Source organism: Carassius carassius, chromosome 12, assembly GCF_963082965.1.
Source record: "Carassius carassius chromosome 12, fCarCar2.1, whole genome shotgun sequence".
NCBI lineage: Eukaryota > Metazoa > Chordata > Actinopteri > Cypriniformes > Cyprinidae > Carassius > Carassius carassius.
Genome location: NC_081766.1, coordinates 33,351,189 through 33,369,812, shown reverse-complemented (window position 1 = coordinate 33,369,812; position 18,624 = coordinate 33,351,189). Strand labels below are relative to the sequence as shown.

The 18,624-nt window shown below is 36.9% G+C and overlaps 1 protein-coding gene across 3 annotated transcripts in view; it reads right to left on the bottom strand.

Annotated features, from left to right (window-relative positions):
* The window catches only part of LOC132155297 (adhesion G protein-coupled receptor L2-like), a 176,205-nt gene that overhangs the window by 62,724 nt on the left and 94,857 nt on the right, over positions 1–18,624 (bottom strand). For all 3 annotated transcript variants that reach the window (XM_059564175.1, XM_059564176.1, XM_059564177.1), the window contains exons 10-16: positions 14,885–15,007; positions 14,235–14,440; positions 11,272–11,448; positions 6,466–6,675; positions 5,687–5,907; positions 4,926–4,992; positions 1,112–1,203 (exon numbers count right to left, since the gene is read on the bottom strand). In XM_059564175.1, the coding sequence (XP_059420158.1) occupies positions 1,112–1,203; positions 4,926–4,992; positions 5,687–5,907; positions 6,466–6,675; positions 11,272–11,448; positions 14,235–14,440; positions 14,885–15,007 (1,096 nt within the window). The remainder of the gene's footprint in view (positions 1–1,111; positions 1,204–4,925; positions 4,993–5,686; positions 5,908–6,465; positions 6,676–11,271; positions 11,449–14,234; positions 14,441–14,884; positions 15,008–18,624) is intronic.

The window sequence follows — 18,624 nt, the reverse complement described above, 5'->3', positions numbered from 1 at the left end:
CCATGAAGATATTTAGTAAATCTCCTACTGTAAATGTATCAAAACACAATTTTTTTTATTAGTAATATGTATTGCTAAGAACTTCATTTGGACAACTTTAAAGGTGATTTTCTCAGCATTTAAATTTTTTTGCACACTCAGATTCCAGATTTTCAAAAAGCTGTATCTCAGCCAAATATCGTCCGATCCTAATAAACCACACATCAATTGAAAGCGTATTTATTCAGCTTTCAGACGATATATAAATCTAAATTTCGAAAAATGTATCCTTATGACTGGTTCTCTAATTCAGGGTCACATTTATGAATGACTTTCATAGCATCGAATACAATACTATGTAAGTCAATGGGTACCAAAAACTTTTTGGGTTACCCAGAATCTTCTAAAATAAAATCTTCTGTGTCCAGCAAAAGAAATAAACTCATACAGAATGACTTGATGATGAGTAATTGATGACAAACATCATTGTTAGGTGAACTATTTCTTTAATGTCAATTAACAGACTTTAGATTGCGTTTCTGAATTAGTTTAGTGCCGTTTTATGCATTAGTTAACCTCACTGACATCACGGTTGATTATAATGACAGCAGAAGTTGTAGTGAAGAGCTCAAGAGTCAGTGAGGTCATGCTGAGCAAAACGCTGAGATGATTTGAGTTGTATTGAACTCATTTCCTCTCGGAAGAGAGTTAATTAATTGTCTCTGATTGGCTATTGCATTCGTGTTGCTTATCATATCATTGTCCAGCTCATCTGGAAATATGCATTTTGGAAATATGCAAGGACAATGTTTATAAAAGTCAGACGGTGCTCTCACATTGCACATGAATTAGTTAATAACCGCTTAAAAAGTTAATGTTTTCTGTAATTATTCCCATAAACCCCAATTAGCTGTATTTGAGCATTTACACGTCCAGCTCCAGATGCAACCTCTACATCATGAACCCGTTCATGCAGCTGCAATGCAAAGGCCACACTGATGTTATTAGCGTCTTGCCACTTTCTATGAAGCAATCAAGATGATAAGCTGCGACTACAAAATAGCTGAGTTCAAAACATGAAAGCAGATGTCAGAACATAAAACTGTGCAGACAGCATGAAGACTGAGCTTACCGTATGCTTTCCAGTCGACTGGAATCAGGTTTCATAGACATTGAGTGCTTTACCATCTTGTACACAGTCACCACCAGAAAGATGAGATTGAGCTGTCGGAAAAGATAAAACATGTTGAGAAGACCACACAGCTTTCCCACAGTTCTTGGAAATCATGTTTGCAATTCATCATTCACATGGCATATTTGTCAAATTTCATATTCACATTCCTAACGCACCATGCAACGATCCTCCTTTTAGACGGATAGCAATGGCATCAAAAAATAAAAATAAAGCACGGTTTATGTTGGCTGATCTGAACAACGAAGCATAGCATTCAATAATTCATAAAGCAGACAGCAACTGCAAAAATGCAAGAATGCATGAACTCTGCTGCGAGTATGGTATTATTTAAAAAGTCCTTGACAATTTTCTATTTTTAATAAATCTTAACATCACTATTAAAATAGGTCTCGAATGAGAACACGATTCAAGTCAGTACAGAAGCCTGTAAGAATGTTAATATTTCTTGAGACATAAAAAATCACCCAGAAAATAAAGTGCTACCATTTGTTCCTAATTCTGATTTTAAAGATTATCGGAGACAAACTGCGCGTAGGCGCCTTCTCAGACGAGTGTAATTCATAACTTTGGCCCTGAAAATGTTTTTATTCCACGCCCTGAACATGGGAATGAAATTTAGGCTGACCAGAGAAGACCTCTTAAAGAAACATACTTCAGGAAACAAAAAAAGCATCATCTATTTTAATTACGTGCAACAAGAATAGAGCACCTCTATTAAATAATAAGCTTGCCTTAGTTCAGTTGTAGTTGAAAGAAAAGTTATTTTTTTCCCAAAACTTTCCAAATTTCCCCCCCAAAATATAGTCCAAAATGGCATAAAAGGACATTAAATGGCATTTTTTAACTGTATTTTATTCCAACATGTGGGTCACATATTGAAATGTAGCATTTGATTGAAGTACTAACTGTGTGCATGGGTTAGTAAAGCACATGTTGTCAGTTTAGTATATTGTGCTTGATTTCAATCCAAAATGAGCAAACCTACATTACAAATAAGTGAGCACATTACAGCTTTGCCTACAAGAGAATGAAAAACACACATTGGTTTATTTCTTAAAGGCGCGCGCGCACGCACACACACACACACACACACACACACACACACACACACACACACACACACACACACACACACACACACACACACACAATGCAGCTAGAGAGAGAGAGAGAAAAAGAATAAGCCTTTGAAAAGATAAGCTCTGAATTCTTTGCTTCGTCGATCATTAACACAAACCATATGTAAACACCAAAGAATTCAACTCAATTTTTCAGAGCCTTTCAAATATGGAGCGCCCGCTCAAAAACAGAAAGAATTACAGAAATAGGGGGACTGGGGGAAATGAAGACATGAGAAAGCAAGCAAGAAAGAAAAAAAGAAAATCTAAATTTAACAACTGCGAATGGTTGGTTTGAATCTATATATGCTTTGCATTTACTTTGACTTCTGTTTGACTTATCCAAGGCTACTTACATACTGTATTATCATGAATATGTCACATAAACATACTGCAACTCGTATTCCAGAGCGATTTTAATAATGCAGTTAAAAGTCATGTTTGCCAAAGAAATAATAGTTTAGCAAACTTCGCAGATGTGGAAATATTTAGATTTGGTTTATTCCACTGTTCAGATAAACTCTTTTCATCCGCTTTTAATCCTTATCTGCACATCCAGCGTGGTAGAACAGAAAACACTGTAGACCAGATATATTTTTACTCGTTTAAATGAGAGAAATAATTATGTTTTCCTAGTTCAGTAAATAACTTGTCGGTGAATTAGGCATTAATGGACCGCGTGTTTGTACAGGAATGCTTTATTGTGGATTTCAGTTTTTATCTCTCCTCACATTCGACTTTAAGGGTTTGTTTTTCTTAGACAAGGTAAGGCATGTGAAGCTTATTTAACGCATTTCCCACACACGGGTGATTCTGTTTGCTTTAAAATCGCTTCACCTTGGTGTTTGTAATGAATGCCACTGTAATTTGTTTATTTTATACTCATATTCTTAATCCTTGTATTCTATACAATATGACTATACGACGCATGTGATTTATCAGTGGGTTTTTTTTTTCACTCAACAATGCAATTTTGACCAGGTGCAACTCATAATCACATGAAAATATGAAAAATACGTACAACGTAGAAATTTTATCAGTTCATGCATTCCTTGGAAATCTAAGTCATTGTTCTCTTGGTATTGCTATAGCACCATGGTGTACCGTTAACAATTATTCTGATTATGAATGAGATAAAAGTCCAAATAAATTTTCTGTATATAGTGAAAAACATTGTTTTCCACATCTCTGGACCCTATTTGGCTCAGGCCCTCCTCCATCTCTATCTCACCCTTCCATTCCCCAAAATAGAGCCACAAGCACAAGTTTAATATCAACCAGCTTGTGTTCAGACACAACATGTTACCCTGCTGGCTGACTGAGCCAGCTGAAGTATATTTCAGTATTTCATGTTGAAGGGCACAGGGGAGGATCTGCTTAATCGTCATGAAAATGTCACACAAGATATTTTGCGATAAAGTGCCAAGCATTATGATAATGAGACTTTGAAGGAAAAAGCCATCTCATATTAAAATAAATAAAGAAAGAAATGGTCCTACACAAAGGTTTTTAGCTTTGCTATTTGGGGTATAATGTGATCTAGATATGTAATCCACCCATTTGTGTTAAATTCTGGTTACAGAACGTGATCTCTGCGAGACAGGAGGAACATGGATGCATTAGGTGCAACGGTTTCTTGTTCTAATGTATGTGCATGTATAAAATACACAGATCTGACTGCACACTTCAATATCTCTGCATTTAAAGGCCTTTAATTTTAGAAAATCATTTTTTTTATACTTTTCATAGTGAAAAAGACATTCTCACCAAGAAAAATCATGCCTACGGTGATGCCATAAGTCAAATCAGTATAGTTACAGCTTCATATATCCATAGCTGTACTCTATAGTCCCGAGTTGTGATTTGTGGTAGGCCTACACCAGATTTGTGGTGACTTTCTAAATTAATTAAAAGGCAACAACTTTACTTTTACTAAAGTTTACTTGAAGTTTAGCTCAGGTGAATTTCATTTCTCTGGTTCATGCTGTTTTTACCCTTTGATTCCAGTCCATGTGTGGCAAATTCAATTGAATGGACATGATTTTGAAAGGTCTGTCTATATAAGGTCTAACAGATGAAGATGCATATGAGATCAAGCCATGAGGTCAAAGGTACTGCTTACAGAGCTCAAAGACACCGGTCAGGTGAAGGGTACAAAAACATCTGCTGAAAACTGACCAATTGGAACACAGTAGCCTATACATTAATGACCAATCAAAATAAAACAGCACGAATTATCAACCAATGGGAAGACAGCATATATTTCTGACACATGACATTACCAGCCAAAAGTTTTTGAACAGTACGATTTTTAATGTTTTTTGTTTTATATTCTCTTCAAAGACATTACCATCGTTTGTTCTGTTTATTAATTAAATGAATGCAGGCTTGGTGAGCAGAAGATAATTCTTTAAAAAACATTAAAAGTCTTCGGTTGAGTACTGTCAAATACTTCAAGAAACTAGGGACACTGCGAAGCATATCTCACAATTCAACACATAGCAAAGAACCACAACACCACGAAAACATGGCAATCGTGTGAAATAAATCTCTCATCACTGGCCAGCAGAAAGTACTACATTACTGTGCGTACACCTAAATAAAGGTAATCATGGAAAATTAGCAAAACTTACCAAAATGATGAACGTTACAGGGCCAATGAAACTCCAAATAAAATGATTATCAACCCTCAACCAACAGCTGGAAAGAGGAAAAAAAGAGAGAAATTACCATCACAGAGGAAATTACTTAAAACCATGAACATGCTGCAAAGTTTCGAGAGTGACAACCACTTTCATTGGAGGGAACGAACTCCCTAAATCAGCGTTTCCCAACCCTGTTTCCTTAGGCACACCACATTTCGGATGTCTCCATTTTCTAACCCATTAATTTCAGGTCCTACACTAATGAGTTGAATCAGGTGTATTTCATTAGGAAGAGTTTGAAAATATGTACTGTTGGTGTGCCTCCATCCAGAGTTTTGGGAAACAGTGCCATAAATAATTCTTTTGTCTAATGGAAAGAAGACACTCAGACTGCCATCAATTTTGTGAGGTTTGACAGCGATAACCACATTTTGGAACTTTAATTAGAGATATTATTATATGGAGAGATCTAGCATCGGAGAAAGCATTAACGGTCAATTATAGAATAATGCGAGCCTCATAAACCAATCACATTAAAGCCTTGGAGGCTCCCTTAAAGTCAGCTAACATGACATGATCAGAGATTTTTGGAAGTCAAATTGGAAGGTATGGCCAAAGCATTATGATGATACATTTTATTTTATTTTCACATTCAATACCATTTTGGTACCATAACAAAAACTAGTACTAATGTAGGTTAAAAATATTCTCAAGTTTTCAATAAAACAACAATCAAACAATCAACTCACGCTTTCCTCGTCCCATAGCTCTTATAGTCAATGGCTGCCGAAATGCCAACCACCACACAAGGGAACATGTAGCCAGATGCGTAATAGTATTTTCGTCTGGAGAATTCACTCTCAAAGACCTCCACAAGCATGAGGAACAATTGAACGGCCTCCAAACACATCCAGGCAAATGCAGAAAGAAAGAAGAAATGCAGAACTCCAGCAATCACAGAGCACACAATCTGAGGGGAAAGAAATTAGAGGAGTTTAGTCATCGAAGCTGTTTTTATCAGAACAGCTTTGTTTATAACAAATGTATTCACCAAAAACTATTTGAGTCAAAACATTATCATCAATCATCAAAAACCTCTAAAAAAAGGGCTAGGCAATCCTAAACCCTAAACTAAAATTTATTGTCCCAAAAGGGGGTTTTCACAGCGATGTCATAGAATAACCATTTTCAAAGAACCAAAGAACATTTCTTAAAATAACCATTTTACTTAATGTGAATAACATTTTATTAATATTAAGAATTTTTTTTCCACTCTAAAGAACCTTTTGTCCAAGGGAAAGATTCCATGGATGTTAAAAATTCTTCATGGAACCAAAGATGCCCATAAATAACTTAACAGTAATAAAATAACAAAAACAATCAAACAAACCTGCCTATGGGTTGATGCCTAAAAATAAAAGCAGTTTACTAGGGTTGAAATAAGCCCTTTTTACACCAGCCCATCAACCCTGACCCCAACCCAAGAGTGCTTAGCAGAATCACACGTACTACAAAAACATTCACCCACCGGAGGGTCGGTCATGTTGATGCCCACAAGAAACAGAAGCTCTGCGATGAAGAGATTGATGCAGAGGTTCTTGTGGATGGTGTTTCGATCACTCTGGAGGCCGCGGAAGAAGCAGAAGGTGAAGATGCTAATGGCAAGGCAGACAAGCGAAACACCGATGCCCATTCGTGTGATAACTGTCAGCAGGAGCTCGTGAACGCTTCCCACACCCTTGGAAAAAATAAAACAAAACAATTACTTGATTAGAATATGCCACTTGTCAGAATTTAATCCTTGGCAAATTGCATTTTTTTAAAGTGTAGAGACTGACTCTAACCTAAAAAAAAAAGATCTACATCTGCTGGACACATACGGTGGCAATCTTTTCAATCATTCGCATAACTAGCAACAAAATGCCATTTAATCTGTAATGTCAATACACTGAAATGAGACAGCTATTGATTAAAATGGAAGCTCATGTCTTGTATAGACCAAGTGTTTGACAGCAGACCCTTCATCACTAAATCAGAATGTCCTAACTATCTAGCATTTCAATAATCTATCTTATGCCTTTGCTTACACACAGCATCAATACAGAGCATTTTTTAAAGAAATTAAAGACATTTTAACATTGACAGGTTCTGTTTATACATCTTCTAAAAAACAGCAGCAACAAAAAAAATGATACATTTACTGAAAAGGCTGTACACATTAATGATCTGATGCTGGGCAGAAGGTTAAAGGAAACACATCGTCAGGTGTGTCCCACAGCATCCTTTGGGTGTTTTCAGTACTCCTAATACACCCTCGCACGAGGAAGGCCCACCACAGTCTCTTCAGACTGATGTGTGTCCTATAGCCAGTCATTCTTGATATCTAGTTAATCAGTGTTTCTTGATGTTTAGCTGTTTCTCTGAGTCCAAGGCTGCCATGATGCAAAGATTAACACTGTGAGGAGCAACAACTAGTTTAACAAGCAGTGGGCTGTTTAAGTTTGGGTTTGTGCCTCCTTGCCACGTTTTGGTTTCTTATGGTGGTCAATTGTCGGTCCAGGTGGTCCTTACTTTTCAGCCACAGTCAATGACTGCTCCGAGTGCATGACTGCCATGATGCAAAGATTACCAACACTGCAAATATCCACCTAGTTTAACTCTGCATTTTTAGTCTGCATTTCCCAATAGCATTGTAAGCCTAAGTAGATCATAGACCCATTGCCACCAATGGTCTGTACAAACAATGGATCTCACTATGCTTTTGAGAAATGCAACCCTGGTCTCTTATGGTCTTATGGTCAATGGTTGGTCCAGTTGGTGTCCTTCCTTTTTGGCCATAGAAATGAAAATGAAAGTGAAGTGACATTCAGCCAAGTATGGTGACCCATACTCAGAATTTGTGCTCTGCATTTAACCCATCCGAAGTGCACACACACAGAGCAGTGAACACACACACACACTGTGAACACACACCCGGAGCAGTGGGCAGCCATTTATGCTGCGGCGCCCGGGGAGCAGTTGGGGGTTCGATGCCTTGCTCAAGGGCACCTAAGTCGTGGTATTGAAGGTGGAGAGAGAACTGTACATGCACTCCCCCCACCCACAATTCCTGCCGGCCCGGGACTCGAACTCACAACCTTTCGATTGGGAGTCCGACTCTCTAACCATTAGGCCACGACTTCCCTTCCTCAATGATTGCTTTGCTCCGTGGGCTCTGTGAAAGCCTTTACTGTCTGGCTGCTGGACTGTCCTCTTATTCTCAGTACCCTCAGGAACTTTACTGTGGAGTAGCGGATGGATCCTTTGCATCTCCGAAATCTCTGCTTCTGCTGTGAGGTTGGCATGTCACGATCATGTACCTCATCCACAGTGTCCTCCTAAAAAACAGTGAAGACATATTGCTGTACCATGGGAAATGTACGTTTCTGGCCTAGGTCAATGTGCAACTTCTAGTCTCTGCTGGCATCCAGTGGGCCAGCCTTAGGAAGCAAGGTGTCTGCTTATCCTTAAGGGGGTCGCACACCGGATGAGAAGCGCAGCGCCGCGTCGCGCCACGTCTTTAAAATTCGAACACATTATTCTCAATGAGTGTACACACACCGGCGGTGCCATTCGGCGTCTGTCCGCGGCGCCCAGCTACGACTCAGAACTCTGTTCAAATTCCTGCCGCGCCACAGAGCGCCATCTGCATAGTTTTATATTAAATAACATCATATTTGTTTCAAACCGTTGTTTATACATTATACCAAGATACCACTGCTGCAAAATACTAGGCTACCTACATTAGTTGTACAGCTTGAATAAAATGTAAACTTATATAGTTAAATGTATAATAAACGTAGTCATTTTAATCTTTTATTTTTCTCTTGAGACATATTTTACATAGGCTACGCAAAATATTACAGTAGTTGCCTGTCGTGATTACATTCGGTCTCAATGGCAGCCACCTAGTGGATTTACAAGGTCACAACCATCACAACACACTTCAGGTCATTTAAATAGCGGAGTAGCGGGCCGCAAAAGACGACAAACTAATCAAGGACATAGGGAAATACCCAGATTCAAATATTCAAAGACAACACGAGGAAGTCATAAACGTGGAGGAAGATAGCGTTTGTCATCGGTTTTTCAGGTAAGAATGTCTAATTTTCGATCTGAGGTAAAATGTTCAGTGACAGTCCTTAGAAACGTTAAGATATAAGGATACCTATATAATTTTTTTTAGCTTCTTTGTTTTTATTGAGCAAACAAATCAGTATTAGTAGCTACAGCATTAGAAATGTTGAAAATTGCTTATAATAATACAAAACAATTGATTAATGGCAATCTAGTAGCTAGTGATAATCTAGACTAAATTATAACACAGATTCTTTTCATTAATTAACGTTCAAAACTCATCAATGATCAATTAAAATAATATATTTAAAATAATAATAATAAATGAATTAAAACTCATCTTCATCTTGCTGCTCAGAACTTGATTCAATATTGAGCTCCAGCAGAATGAGCACGTCCGGTGTGCGATACCTCGAGCTGTCCTACATGTGGCGCGACGCGACGCGGCGCTTCTCGTCGGTGTGCGACCGCCTTTACTCTCCCTCTCGAAGCAAAGATATTAGAAATGGAGCTAGGCATTCTGTGGCATAGCAATGGTTGTTGTTCTTTATGCTTAGTCCAGTTTAGGTTTATGAGAAAAGGAAGAACCTCATCTGTGGCACATATGAGAAAACTCATTCTATCTTCCACCATTTTCCACAGGTCTTCAAAGGTAGTTATTTTCTTCTCAATACCCTCCCATCTCATCTAGCTGTCTTGCTTGGTTTGAGATATGGATTTAGCGATTCTAGACTTCTTCTTGATTGGTGAAACTCCTTCACCATGGTGTGTTGGCATTTTACAAGGTGGGCTTGCTTGTTCCTTGCCCAAAGGCCGTTCCTCCATGTTGTACCTTGCCTACAGTACATGATCCCGATGCCACACGGTGGTTTTGCATCTGTTGATGGTGGATTGCATTTCCTTTCATTACTAGGAATAGAGCAGGACTGCTTGAGTATCATGTCTAACCTAACTTTAGCATTTTTGTATTCCTCAATAAGGGTCGTAATTGTGAGTGAAAGAACCCTGTTTCCATACAGTCCTAGCCTGATGACATATCTTGGTAATTCGAGCAACTTCTCATATGTGAGCTAATCAAACACTCTAGCTTGCTGACCTGTGAAAGGGCGACTGCGAACAATGTAATTGGCCAACTTCCAATTTGGTCTGTTGCCCTTTCTTTCCTATTAGAGCAGTACTGTTGACATGCCCGAGGCCAGTGATTATATCCTCCCTTATTTGTTGTACTTGCGTGTTGTGTAGGTTTACATCAGACTAGCATCCAAGGCTTTTAATTGGCACATCCAGCAATGTAGGCACTGGTTCCATTATCGGTTGGATTGTGATATATATGTGATATTTACTTGGCTTGATTTCCATTCGGCAAATCAATGGCTTCCATTTCTCTACCTTACTAACAACACAACTTTAACACTCTATTAAGTACAGAACTTCCATTAAAGATTTTATTTCAGGAGCACAGCAAATCGTGTGTATCATGATTATATTATATAAAGAAAAAAAAGCTTTAGTAGGAAGGGAATCATTTTTCGATATTCCAAATTTAACAAGACAATAAAACAATTTATATGTAATATGTTATATGCAGGCAGAAAATATGATCCTGTTGTCATAATGGTTATTTATCTGTCCACAAATAAGTTTGGAGACCAAGACCATGTTAGTTGCAAAACAAAACCCATGATTTCCACATTCATTAAATCTTAAATGACTGCTATGCTATCATATCATATAATGTTTGGTGCTATCAGGCAATTACTACTGATATGTCATACTGACATAATTGCATTGTTCCCAGAAACCTACAAGTGACAAGAGATTCATTCATCAAAGCAGATTAAGAATTATATTAAGAAAGTGGCGCAGTATATTAATTTGTACTCTTGCAGAGATAAGTTGCAGTGAAGAACACAAATTATGTCCAGTGTATTCTACTGTATCAGCAGAAGAAAAATATATTTTGGAAACTCAATAGACTCAATATATCCAGTATCTGCATGTAGAAAGCAGAAAATTGGCTCAGAAAAATAGCTGGTAGGGCTACAAAGAGATGGAAAGTTTCCGGTAAATTTCCTAAAACTTTACAAATATGTCAGAAATTTTTCCCCAAATCCTGGAATGTTGCCGAAATTTAACATGTTTTGTGCTTCTTTGCAACCCTAAACTGAAATACATGTTAATTTCCTCTATCAGATGTCTAGGAGCTTCTGATACTCACCGCGTGTGCATTTCGATGGACCATCAGGATTGCAAAGTTCGTCAGGTGACTGCAGGAGCAAGTGGTGTGAGTCTTGTTTGTGGCGAGGAGTTTGCAGCCTTGTGTCGACCAGTATCCCGTCATGCTAGTCTCAGAATAGTTCCAAAATGAGCAGTTTGGATTGAAGTAGTTCTCAGTCTGATAAATGGAGAAACATGTCATTTTCTTTTCCTGAATGTCACATCTGCAAGGTTTTGAGATTTAAACCTTTTATACCCAAGAATGATGTTTTCCTTGATCAACCATCTCTATTAATAATCAAGGATGACTGACAAGAATGTTCTTTGCTTTTGTTTAGCAAGGCTCTAATTTTAACTCAATTCTAGAATCAGAAGCCACTTAATCCTTGATTATTCAAAATAGGATGCCATATGTTTTATGTTACAACAAGATATATTCCAGGTACCAGGAATTCTATTGAAACTTTAAGAATTTTTTTAACCTTTCTTCTCATTAGATGTGAAGCATATACATCGCCCTTACTCTTGCATTTTCAGTGCCTGTTTCATATAAATACAGTGCTGTGAAAATATTATTTAGCCCAAACATGATTTGCTGTTTTTGTGTATGTCATACTAAATAGTTTAAGATTTTCAAACAAAATACAACATGAATCGAAGGCAATCTGATTAAACACTTTTTTTCATTGCAGCATAAAAGTTGTCATTCACCTACCACTCATGTGAAAAGGTAATTGCCCAGTTAAATTTAAAGACTGTCGATTTGAATCCCCTTCTTCCTCAGCATTTCTGGAATGTCTTTTACAGGTTCTTCTCAATAAATTAGAATGTCATGGAAAAGTTCAATTATTTCAGTAATTCAACTCCAATTGTGAAACTTGTGTATTAAATAAATTCAATGCACACAGACTAAAGTAGTTTAAGTCTTTGGTTCTTTTAATTGTGATGATTTTGGCTTACATTTAACAAAAACCCACCAATTCACTCTCTCAACAAATTAGAATATGGTGACATGCCAATCAGGTAATCAACTTAAAACACCTGCAAAGGTTTCCTGAGCCTTCAAAATGGTCTCTCAGTTTGGTTCACAATCATGGGGAAGACTGCTGATCTGACAGTTGTACATAAGACAATTATTGACACCCTTCACAAGGAGGGTAAGCCACAAACATTCACTGCCAAAGAAGCTGGCTGTTCACAGAGTGCTGTATCCAAGCATGTTAACAGAAAGTTGAGTGGAAGAAAAATATGCAAAACCAACAGAGAGAACCGCATCCTTATGAGGATTGTCAAGCAAAATCGATTCAAGAATTTGAGTGAACTTCACAAGGAATGGACTGAGGCTGGTGTCAAGGCATCAAGAGCCACCACACATAGATGTGGCAAGGAATTTGGATACAGTTGTCGTATTCCTCTTGTTAAGCCACTCCTGAGGCGTCTTACCTGGGCTAATGAGAAGAACTGGACTGTTGCCCAGTGGTCCAAAGTCCTCTTTTCAGATGAGAGCAAGTTTTGTATTTCATTTGGAAACCAAGGTCCTCGAGTCTGGAGGAAGGTTGGAGAAGCTCATAGCTCAAGTTGCTTGAAGTCCAGTGTTAAGTTTCCACAGTCTGTGATGATTTGGGGTGCAGTGTCATCTGCTGGTGTTGGTCCAATGTGTTTTTTGAAAACCAAAGTCACTGCACCCGTTTACCAAGAAATCTTGGAGCACTTCATGCTTCCTTCTGCTGACCAGCTTTCTGAAGATGCTGATTTAATTTTCCAGCAGGATTTGGCACCTGCCCACACTGCCAAAAGCACCAAAAGTTGGTTAAATGACCATGGTGTTGGTGTGCTTGACTGGCCAGCAAACTCTCCAAACCTGAACCCCAGAGAGAATCTACGAGCTATTGTCAAGAGCAAAATGAGAAACACGAGACCAAACAATGCAGATGAGCTGAAGGCCACTGTCAAAGAAACCTCTGCTTCCATACCACTTCAGCAGTGAAACAAACTGATCACCTCCATGCCACGCCGAACTGAGGCAGTAATTAAAAGTAAAGGAACCCCTACCAAGTATTGAGTACATGCACAGTAAATGAACATACTTTCCAGAAGGCCAACTATTCACTAAAATGTTTTTTTATATATATATTGGTCTAATGAAGTATTCAAATTTTTTGAGATCATGAATTGCTGGGTTTTTGTTAAATTTGAACCAGAATCATCACAATTAAAAGAACCAGGGACTTAAACTACTTCAGTCTGTGTGCATTGAATTTAATACAAGAGTTTCACAATTTGAGTTGAATTACTGAAATGAACATTTTCATGACATTCTAATTCATTGAGAAACACCTGTACATTTGACAGTGCGTTACTGGATAAGACCCTTGAAGTAGTGTTAATTTTGTTAATGAAAAATATGAAAAATATATTTGTTAACGACTTTTGTTTTCTATGACAAAACACTGCCTGAAAAAATATATATTAAAATGAGAAAAAAATATATAAGTTTTTTTTATCCCTCTACCAGAGCATCTATTTTAAAATGATTAATTTCATCCAATATTTTACTTTATGACTAAATATAAAATAAAATAATAATAAAAAAATAATGACATATGACTAAGACTAAATTAAACGTCTGAAAATGTAACAAACCTTTTAACCAACGTCATGCAATTGAAAAGTTTCAGGCCTAGTCTAGTCCAACTTAACCCCAATATGAATGCAGTTTCATAGCATTCATAGATGCTTTAATAAATAACATCATCATTTAAAAACTGTATTTTATGCTCACTCAGGCTGCCTTTGATTTATGTTAGATTGTGTTTTCATTTCTGAAACTATTTAGTATGAGATATACAGACAAACAGAAGAAATCAAGAGGGGGACAAACACTTTTTCACAACACAGTATTCAAAATATCTAAAAATAAAATACCAAAAAAATGAATCTTTAAGTAAGCATTTAAGTTCTTACGTCCAGATGTGCGAGAGTGAAGATGAGTGGTTCGGACACGAACACGCGGCTGGATTCTTTGTTGATGGAGGCGGAGAGGATGTGTGAGTTGACAGTCAGGCTGTGGTTTCTGACTCCGTCCTCTCCCATCAGCCTCACTGTGGCGTTCTCCGTACTAAGAAAATGCCCCAAGTGCTTATAAAGGACAAAAACCAACTTGGCAACACCTTGAGTAAGGATAAACGATAGGAGAAGACCATTAGTACTTGCTGGATTTTGATAGAAAAATATCTTTAAATGACCTTAGGGTCATAATAAAACATCTGTGACATATTTTTCTTATTTTGAACTTTCTTTTTCAGGTTAAGTGGAGCAACAGATTGAAGGGAACACTGCTGTGCACTTGAGATCTTACAAGCATGTTTTGCTAGCAACCAGAGTAACAACATGTGGAAGAATATTCAGTGTTGCCCTTGAGGACTCACATTTGTTACAGCTACAGCAATACAAGAAAGCATGTAATGTATGTAAAGCTTGCAATGCACTGACTATGTACTTGTGCAGAGTGTTTATGCCTTCATTATGTCCTACAGATCAGCACTTTATTAACTGAGCATCTGAAGTTCTTCCATTAAAGCATTTTAAATGACTATAACCTCGCTTTTATTTACCGTTTTTACTGTTTAGTTTGACCATGTTTGCTGAGAGCTGGATCGTGACTCCTCTTTTGCTGGTCTGTGGAAACCTGAAGTCCTGAATTTGGCCGTCAGTGCTCAACACGTACACGTCCAACACTGAATGAAGAAAGAAAGCGGAAAGATATGTGCCATGTTTTTTTATTTTTATTTAACCAAACACGAGACAATGGCAGTTGCATAAATTGCTTCTCACATTCAGGTTCTCACATTCTTCTGCCAGATGGAAATGAAGGACTGTTTCATTAAGCCAATGTGAGGTAATTTAATTAAAACGAGACATTGTGCATATAAAAGAGAATGAACCGAGAAGATGGTTTCAAAGTTTTCTAATGCACCTCGGGCCAACTAACTCTGCAAAGCTGGATTTGTCCCGCATCATATTATTTTCAAATGAGAGGTGGAGAACAAAAAAATGCATTGTCTAATGTAAGCAGAAAATGTTTTCTCTTTAACAATGAACACTGTTCTCAAGAAAATTAACTTGTGCCATTAAAAAAAAAAAGGAAAGCTTCTTCATTACCTTATACTAAAATTGGCACTTTTAACTGAAAGATGAGACTTCCTTTCCTTGAGACGCCGCGTTGAGTGTTGATTTCTGACATTCGTTTCTCTTTTGACGTGAAAGCATGAGATCTGAGAGCTATAGATTGAAGACTGCATCCTTATTTGCTTTCAATGTATTTGGGGTCAAAATCTGCTAAGGGGTAATAATGGAACAAAATAAAGACTTTAAAAAGTGATATTTATAACAGCATCCACATATTCATGATTTAAATATACAAAATTGTTAAAAAGACAACCTTCTCATGGTAAAACAACACTTTCTATGAAGCCCATATTTATAATACATTATAAGAGAATTCTTAATGCATTATAATGAATGCATAATGTATTATAAAAACCTTATGGGTAATGAGTAATCATAACAGCATTATAATATTCACTTTTTTTGTGGTTATAGCTTTTAATATGATGATGATTTACAACGCACAATGGATTATACTTCCCATAGTTATAATGTATTATAAGTCTCATATCTTGCCATTGTTAACATATTACTTAAAGCAGAAAAAGACTACTTATAAATAATAACAACAACAACAATATTATTTTTCTTTAACACCCATAAGATCAGATGAATGTGTAATAAGGCACATTTGATTTTAACTATATTTATTGTAATATCAGTAAGATACTGTAGATCTTAAATAATGCCAAGATATGAGACTTATAATACATTATAAATTAAGTGGATTTAACATGATGTTTATTGCATGTTATAAATCATCATACTCATAAAAGTTAACCACAAATAAGTTATAATGTATTTTATTATTGTTAGGATTCTTTATGAGCTGAAACAACACTTTTTCATTGTTAGCAGTTAATGTATTAATTAATATTAACTAATGAACCTTGCTGTAAAGTGTTAAAGTTGTTTAAAATATTAAGGCAACTAACAAAGTTAAATTATTATAATTTTTTCATGCTTTGTTACATTTAACTATCCCTCTGCAGATTTTGACACGTAAACATAAGCGGGAAATCCTCTTTTGCTGACAGAGGAAGTCTTGTGAGTTTGGAAGGAGTCAAAAGATAATCAAAGAAACCTTTTTTTAATTATTATTATTTTAAAATCCCCTAAAATTACAACTACATACTGTGCAAACTATTCCCTCACAGACCCTCAAACAATAAGTCTGAGAACAAGAACAAAAAAAGACAAAGGGAGTGAAGAAGCACCGAGCCCAGGTTAAGAGGAACAAGCCTGCAGTAACAGTGAAATGACAGATGAGCGCACAAAGCTGACTTACATGAATCAGATCACATTACTAATAAATTCCACTGGCTGGGGCCTGGGCTGGAGTCTCTCACCCTCTCAATGGTTAAAGTCGCCACATGCTGAGACCAGAGCGAAGTCTATTTGGTTTCAGCACTTTCACAGTGATGAATGCATTCATGAAATATTACAGAACAGAACAATATCCACCTATTTACATGCACTCGAGACGACAGCTGTGCCTAATTCATCACATTCACGATTACGCTATGGATTCCGCTCCCGATGCCAATAAGCACTTCCTTTATAAATGGTTTTCACTTATGCAGTCGTTCTATTTGTTGGTGATTTAAAATCGAAAACTGCCTTCTGTTTCACAATCAACCATTTTTGTTATTTTGAAAATAATAATAAAAATGTATCTATTTAAACTCAACTTGCTCACAACAGTCTCCTTTAGAAGTTCTACACGTTTATGTACATCCAACATGTGTTCACACGGTTCACACTGCTGTGCTGTAGCAGGTGGACTTCTACAAGTGTCTTGGAGACGTTGCAACACTTCTCATGGATTTAGACTGTATCAGCGTCTTCTGTTTTATTCCCAGACGGACTCAATGATGGTGAAATCATACCGTCTGTTGTTGGACTCCTCATGCACACAAAAATCCCTCTGGATTATTAAATTAATGGCACAAGGATTGTTTAGAAATGTAAACTCCTACTGGCACTCTGTCTGAAAAATATCTGCAGCTGGAAATCTGCTGGTGATATTAAAATTTCATTCGTTCAGCCATCAGCGGCTCAAATGTCTGGGAGATTCTCATATCTGTGGCTGTAAATAGCAATCAGCCCAATGATTCCTCGATCCCAGATCGAATCTGCCGCGAAACGCCGCTAGCGTTGTATGGTCTTTTCTTCTCTTTCCATGGACTATCAGCACAGACAAACATGTGTGGCAGCAAAACAGTTACTGTTTTGTTGGTTACTCTCACTTAAAGCACCGTTGTAACCTAAAGGCAAGTCAAACTGCCCACAAAAACATTCACTAGGACCTCGCTCAGTTATTTTAACACATCTGATGAACATTACATTCAGTAAACCCACTATAACCTTCATGTGCAGCAATCTACAAAACACTACATCCATTTTTGCCAAACGTTCCTTTAGCACATTGTCAATGTAGCAAGGCTGTCAACAAGCTTATAAATAAATAAATATAAAATTAAATATTTTCAAATGCCCAAAGGTGATAGGATCAGTGAACAGATTTTTAAATCAACGATCCACAGGAGGGTGCAATAATACATCGAAAATCAAAATAACCATGTTGTAGTTTATTATACATGACAAAGAAGTGTAACAATAAAATCAAAAGATTTAATTAAGATCTCAGGCCAGTTCCAAAGATATTTCTCAAAGCTGTCTTTAGTCGTTTAGTCAATACTTCAGTTGAACTCAAATAGCACCTTATTTTAGTGGATGAAAATAACATTCAAGTTGACAAGGTATATTTCAAATATTTTCTTTATTAATGTACACTACTGCATAAAAAGTTTAGAGTTGGTAAGATTTTATTTTTGAAGTCTCTTCTGCTCACCAAGGCTGCATTATAAATTCTGTAAAAACAGAAATATTGTGAAATATTATTGCCATTTAAAAGAACTGTTTAGTATTTTAGTATATTTTAAAATGCAATTTCTTCCTGTGATGCGCAGCTGAATTTTCAGCATCATTTCTTCAGTCTTCAGTGTCACGTGATCTTCAGAAAGTCTTTGCTGACACTTTTGATCAATTTAATTGGCTTCCTTTACTGATTATATTTAAAAAAAATATTTGTTACTCTTCGTGCTTCAGATGTTCATTCTAATGCGTTATTATGGAGAAAAGAGACAAGAAGCTACAAAAACTTACAACAAAGAAAAAAAAATTG